General features: G+C 55.8%; 1 protein-coding gene across 7 annotated transcripts in view; it reads right to left on the minus strand.

Annotated features, from left to right (window-relative positions):
* Nucleotides 1–5621, minus strand: part of JADE1 (jade family PHD finger 1) — a 47580-nt gene extending 41959 nt beyond the window's left edge. Inside the window, exon 1 of one of the 7 annotated variants that reach the window (XM_063336235.1) lies at nucleotides 5324–5621. Coding sequence is in view for 1 of the 7 variants with exons in the window: in XM_063336228.1 (XP_063192298.1) it covers nucleotides 5098–5143 (46 nt within the window). In the remaining 6 variants the exon portion in view is untranslated. The other 6 variants (XM_063336228.1, XM_063336231.1, XM_063336229.1 and 3 more) reach the window with 6 other exon arrangements.
* Nucleotides 5622–6000: the final 379 nt, after the last annotated feature.

Genomic DNA, 6000 nt, shown 5'->3' on the forward strand with positions numbered 1-6000 from the left:
CATTTATGCACCTGTGCAAGTCCGCTCATAACATTACCTTACAATCTAGGCAGTGGCAGCAAATTATTTCCAAGCTGTGCCGGTGAAACTGCCCAAAATCCTGAGCAATAACAAACTGGGCTCCATGAATTAATTCGACCCACCCTGCACCCACTGCAGTTCGTCTCTTCCATCTAGAAGAAGCTGTCAGCTTGGTCAGCTCCAGCTGAAAACAGGAGCGGGAAGCAGCGGTACTAACCACATGGAGAAAACATTTGAGGAAAGACTGGAAGGTTTGGGGTTTTTTTCACTATATTCGGTGAATTGGGAATGAAACCAGAGAAGCTGGAGGGGAAATATGCAGCTGTGAGGGAAAAGGGGAGTTTATTATTATTATTTTAAACATATGTATTAAACATAGCTCAAAAGCGGGGAGCGAGTGGTATCTGAAGCCAGAGGGAAAATCCTGCCACTAAAACGTACAACCCTTGCTGTTTCAACAATATCCCACAGAGTGTGAGAAAACTCTAGAAATAGAATCATAACAAGCATATTTTGGCATAGCTTTTAGGAAGGTTGTAGGTTTGCAAGTGTGGGCAGCTTCTGACTTTCTTAAAAGACAGCGCCCGCTTGAAAAAGACATTATTCCAAATCACAGTTAAATCTTTCCCTAAAAAGAAAAAAAATGGGGCTAGCATAAAAGCATCTTCCTACTTTAACATTAAAATGTCAACTAAAATGTGTTGCTAAACGCTATCATAATTTCTAATACTACCTAACAGCTCTCCAAAGAGAAGCAATCTATTTTTAACGCTTGCGTGCAGCCGCACAAACCAGTCGTTTGCATGTCACACATGGCCAGCTCTCCCTGGAGGACTGACGGGTCTCAAGATCCCACAGACTTTCCATCTACGGGTGAAATCTAATAAACTTTATTCCAATAAAGCCGTCGGCTAAAGGCAAAGGAGGAGACCGAGACGGGAGTTAGCAGGAGGCACGCACTCCGCCCGGGGAAGCCTGAATTTTGGAAACCACCTCGCAGGTGAAGCTGTGCCTTTACCCACCCGAACGGACGGTCGCCACTCGCCCAGCCAACGGTTGCCAACTCGGGGCCGCCGTTCCAGAGGGCGGGAGCCGGGGCTTAAAGAGAAGAGTCAATTCAAATCCGGCGCCTCACTCCCCCCCCGCTCTAGGCCGGCCGGCTCTCTTCCTCCTCCTCCTCCTCCTCCTCCCGCAGCGATCCCACCTCAGCTCCCGGCCTCGCACGGCCATCGGCTGGGAGAGAAGCCGGGGCCACCTCCCCCGCGGGGGTGGCACCTTCCCGGGCATTTGAAGGCATTTTCCATTTGAAACGGCCCGGCTCGCCCCCTCCCTCCTCCTCCTCCCGGCTCCGTCTCCCGCTCCTCCCCGCCGCCGGCCGCACCAATCCGCTCGGCCCCGGCTGCAAATCAAACTTGGTGCCCCCGGCTCCCCGCCGCCTCTCCCCCGAACCGCTGTCACTGCCCAAAACGGCCACAAGCACCCTCCCCACCCACCACCAGCCCCCCCCCCCTCCATCTTCACGCTGCGATGGAGGGAGCGGGGCGGGGAGCGGGGGGGGGACAGGGGACTGGATGGCGGTTTGGCGGATTGAGCAGCGGCAGCACGGAGGAGACTTGAGCTCATTTTCTGTGTCTGTCTCTCCTCCCACTCCCAGACAGTTCTGGAAACTGTGTATCACCTCTTGTCACAGGAAACCAACCAGCAGGCGGTGCAAACAAACAAACACCCTTTGCCTCCGCCCTCCCCCAAATAATAAACTCCCCACCGCCCAGCCTTAATCAACTGGCGGGCGCGAACGGGAAGGGGAAAGCAATAAACAAACAAATAAATTAAGAAATAAAAGAATCATCCAGCCGAGCCCAGGGACAGGCAGAGTGGCAGCGGCATCAGGGCGGCTTTGTCTAATTTCAGCAAGTGGAATGATCGCCGGAGCCGCGCTCGCCGCCTCCGGGGGGGGGGAAGGACGGGCCGTTGCAGGGACAGAGCCAGCAGCCCAGACCCCGGGGGAGGCGGGAGGGTGGGAGAGCGAACCCGCGGAGCTACCCTGGCTGGAGCCCCGGCAACTTCAGCCGTGTGCCGCCGCTACCCCGCGCCTGTTCTGTTGCGTTACGTTCGCGTTTCGACACCGCCGCTGGTGACGTTCCGCCCCCTCACCAACACAAACTCCAGCACGGCCACGCCGGTTCACCCCCCTACCCCACCCGCGGAGGACGGCGGAGCAACGTCCTGCCCCACGGCACCCACCGAGCGCCGGGCCACCACCACCCCCCTACAGCTCCACCTCGCTCAAGTTTGCAGCGCGTCCCCCCCCACACATAGTCCTCCCCGGTCACCGCTCCCGCACGGTGGTCGGGCGCTGCGGGGCCGCCGTGCACCTGCTGCCGGCCGCCCCGGCGACAAGGGATGCCGCTGTCCCCGCCACCGCCACCCGCGGCGGGCCCGGGCAGCCCCCCCAAGACTGTCCCCCACGGACACTCTCTCAAACACGTGCGCCCCGGGGCTCCCGCAAGTTGCTCGCCGGCAGGAGACACGGAGCGCTCGCCTCGGGGAGGGGAGGGAAGGGGGGAGGAAGAGACACACACACCGGAGCACCTATGACAGCCCGCCGCTCTCCACCTCCAGCGGAACACCCACCCGTGCCCCCAAGCACAGGAGTAACCGGCTGCGGCTCTCCCGCTACGAAAGGCAACTTCTGCTTAATTTCACCGATGAGCAGTTTTTATGCTTTCCAAGCATTTTTTTTTTCTACAAGGGAAAGCCAACTGTGACTGGGGGGGGGGGGGGGGGGGGGGGGGGGGGGGGGGGAATGAGTGTAACTACAAAGCTGCTTCTGCACATAAACACCTCCTCCCCCACGCACACGCTGCCCGCCCTCGGCAAGAGGCGATGGGTCTTGGTGGACATGTGGGTGACACGGTGACAGACGCTGGCCATGGCTCTCCCCCCGCCCCCCCCCCCCCCCACATCAGTATCTGAGCAGGACCTGCGCTCTGCCATTGCCATCTGTCTACCAACTTGCTCCGACACCTCCTACTTTCCGCGGCGGGCGATGCCCGGCCATGCCCCCCCTCCCCCGCCGCCGCCTTCCCCCGGGGCGCAGCCGGCAGGGCGGCACGCCGTCGCCTCGCTTGCCCGCTGCCAGCCTTCGCGAAGCCGCGCCGGAGCCCGGCAGCGGAACAAAAAGCCACCCCTGCCGCCGCCGGCCACCGGCACGACAGCCTCCCCTCCCTCCTCCCACCGCCCGCCCCAGCCCGGCACAAGTTGCTTGTGGGATAGCGGAGCCGCAACTCGGCCGCCTCCCCTCGCCCCGCACCGAGCCGCACGGCTCTTGGCGCCATGTTAATGACGTACTATCTTATTTCCACTAGGCAGCGACCTTCGGCACGAAACTGCTCTCCCGCCGCCTCCGGAGCGACACACACACGCACATACAAAAAAAAAAAAAAAAATCATCAAATATGGCTGTGCTGGCGGCTCCCCCGGCTGGCGCTGCGGCGGGGCGGCGGCGGGCACGGTTACCTGCTGGCGGCGGCGGCGGCGGCGAGGCGGAGGCGGCGGCGAGGGCGGGCGGCGCGGCCGGGCTCCCCCTGCGCGGAGCCGCCTCATGAGTTCGGCGCGGCGGCGGCGGCGGGGGAGCGGGCGCGGAGAGCGGCTCCCTGCGCCGCGCACCGCACACACACACACAGACGCACCGCACACACACAACACACACACACACACACACACAGACTCCCTCTGACTGACGTTTGTACTTGTTATGGAGGAAGGACTCCGTGAATCAAACTCGTTTCTGGGTCACTGCTGCCACAGGGGGGAGCTGCTTTAATCCCCTGCCAAAACTGGAAGGCGAGGGAAAGGGGGGGGGGGAATAATCATCGTGTAGCGGGGGGGGAGCGGCGACCCCGGGGGAGCCGCCGTTAACTGTTGGCTGGGTCTCCCCGGGGAGCCCCCCCCCCCCCCCCCCCCCCCGCCCCGGTTACCCCCCCGCCCCGGCTCCCCCTTGCCGCCTGTCCCCGGCTTGTGTTCCAGCCGTAGAGGCGACGTCGCAAAGACTGGCAGCTGAGGAAGTGACACCCGGATCCCGCCGGTGGCACTGCTGGCCTTACCCTGCCACAATTCACTCTTCCCTCCCGGGGAAAAAAAAAAAAAAAAAAAAAATCGACAGGCGATTTCACAACCAGGAATAGCAATGCCGCACAGGCCCGCTCTGCATAACACATAATTCAGGGGTTTTCAGGGTGAGAAACTGAGGCACGCAAGAGTTAAATGCGGTGGGCACGCGCATAGCGTGTAATTGCCAGGGCAAGAATAAAACCACAGGCCCCCTGTTCTCAGCCCCCCCGCGTTATCCCTCCAGCTCCCCAACTTTGATACTTCTCAAAGACTAGAAAGAGCCAACACGTAGCGCGCCTTCGGTTCACATCTTTCTAGTGGGGAACGAAATTAGCTTAAATTGGCACCAAATTACGTGCTAAACTTGCCATTATCAAAAAAAAGTAGGTTTGAATGCAGATTTCTTTATTTTCGACATAAACCACTTTACCTCACACCATGCACCTGCGCTCCCTGAGTGAAGGAGAACTCCCCCTTTTGAGCAGAATTCCTCGGCAAATACAGCATGAGGTAATAAACACCACAGAGAAGATTCAGCATAATCTCAGACACAGAATTAAGGCGATCTGTGGAAAGTAATCCCCATAGTATGCAAATACAAATTAATGCAGCCTCCACAGCAATATTAGTCTGCCAAAGAATCACACCTTAGTTCGACAGAGGAATTGGGTCATTACTCATCCATGAAAACGGAGTCATTTAGCCTGCCATCTCACCCACCTATCTCTTCAATAATGGAACAGTACTTACATTGCTACGCATCCTAAAAAGTTGTACTTTACTACAAAAATATCCTCCCCCCCAAGATATTTTTTCACCATAAAAATAAGACAGTCGTGGTTTTATTCATAGAACAGCCTGAAGCATCTTTGAGATTTTAGAGCCCGAGATTTCAGTTCCCCTTGTTTTCATCTACTTGACAACAAGAAAAAACATACATTCTCTACATTCCTCCGCGCTTACCTTGGCGTCCGGACCTGTAAAGATACCTAATGGAGTACCTCTGCATTCATCAGCAGTCTAATTAGAAGTAGCTCCACTGATGGCAGTCATATTCACAGGATCGGGGTCTTTGCTCTGTCTGTTCATGGTGTAGCCATCAGGCACCTGCGATCACCTGTGCCACACACCAGATCATCTCAATAATCCACTTATAACCAGAATGACATTCAAACACCCATCATCTTACCCCCGACCTTCCAGGAACCTGCTCCAAGGACTACTTTTCAGGACTGCCAAGGGAGTCAGTGAGGGGAGACTTTGTTGATGGTATTATCTGAACAGCACGTGCCCGCTGCTGAGCCATGGTAAAAACCCTGGAATAGATTCGGTCAGACTTTTTTCACTCTGTGATCTGCACGCCCCTTGGGAGCTCAGGGACTCTTTCTCAGAAGTCCATAAAAAGCAATCAAGATTAGCACAGCTATTGTCAGCTGGCATTTACTCTACAGAGGTATGCACCTCTGCTGCATGAATAGGATTTATATTTTGTTTAATATTGTCCATTGTCAAAGACTGAAGAATCACTGGAAATGCTGCTTTTCCCGCTTCTCTAAATCCTTTCCAAGAAAGTTCAGAACTGGCTTCTGAGAAAACCTTAAATGCAAATGCGCTCTCATTTCTAAAGAAGAATGATAGAAACTTTCCTGTCTCAAACTCCGTGGATTTGAGGCAATATTTTTGTTTTTCTTTAACTAGTTTTCCTTTGCATATACAGCCAAGTTTAAGTTACATCTTGTATTCTAGGAAAGATTTCTCTTGGAAGCCATGCAAGGCCATACACGTAGGAACGGAATAGGAATGTTTGCAGAACAGTGGGCAGTGTTTTAGAAAGTAGCAACTAAAAATGCTATCTAAATTACTGTA

Source organism: Chroicocephalus ridibundus, chromosome 5, assembly GCF_963924245.1.
Source record: "Chroicocephalus ridibundus chromosome 5, bChrRid1.1, whole genome shotgun sequence".
NCBI lineage: Eukaryota > Metazoa > Chordata > Aves > Charadriiformes > Laridae > Chroicocephalus > Chroicocephalus ridibundus.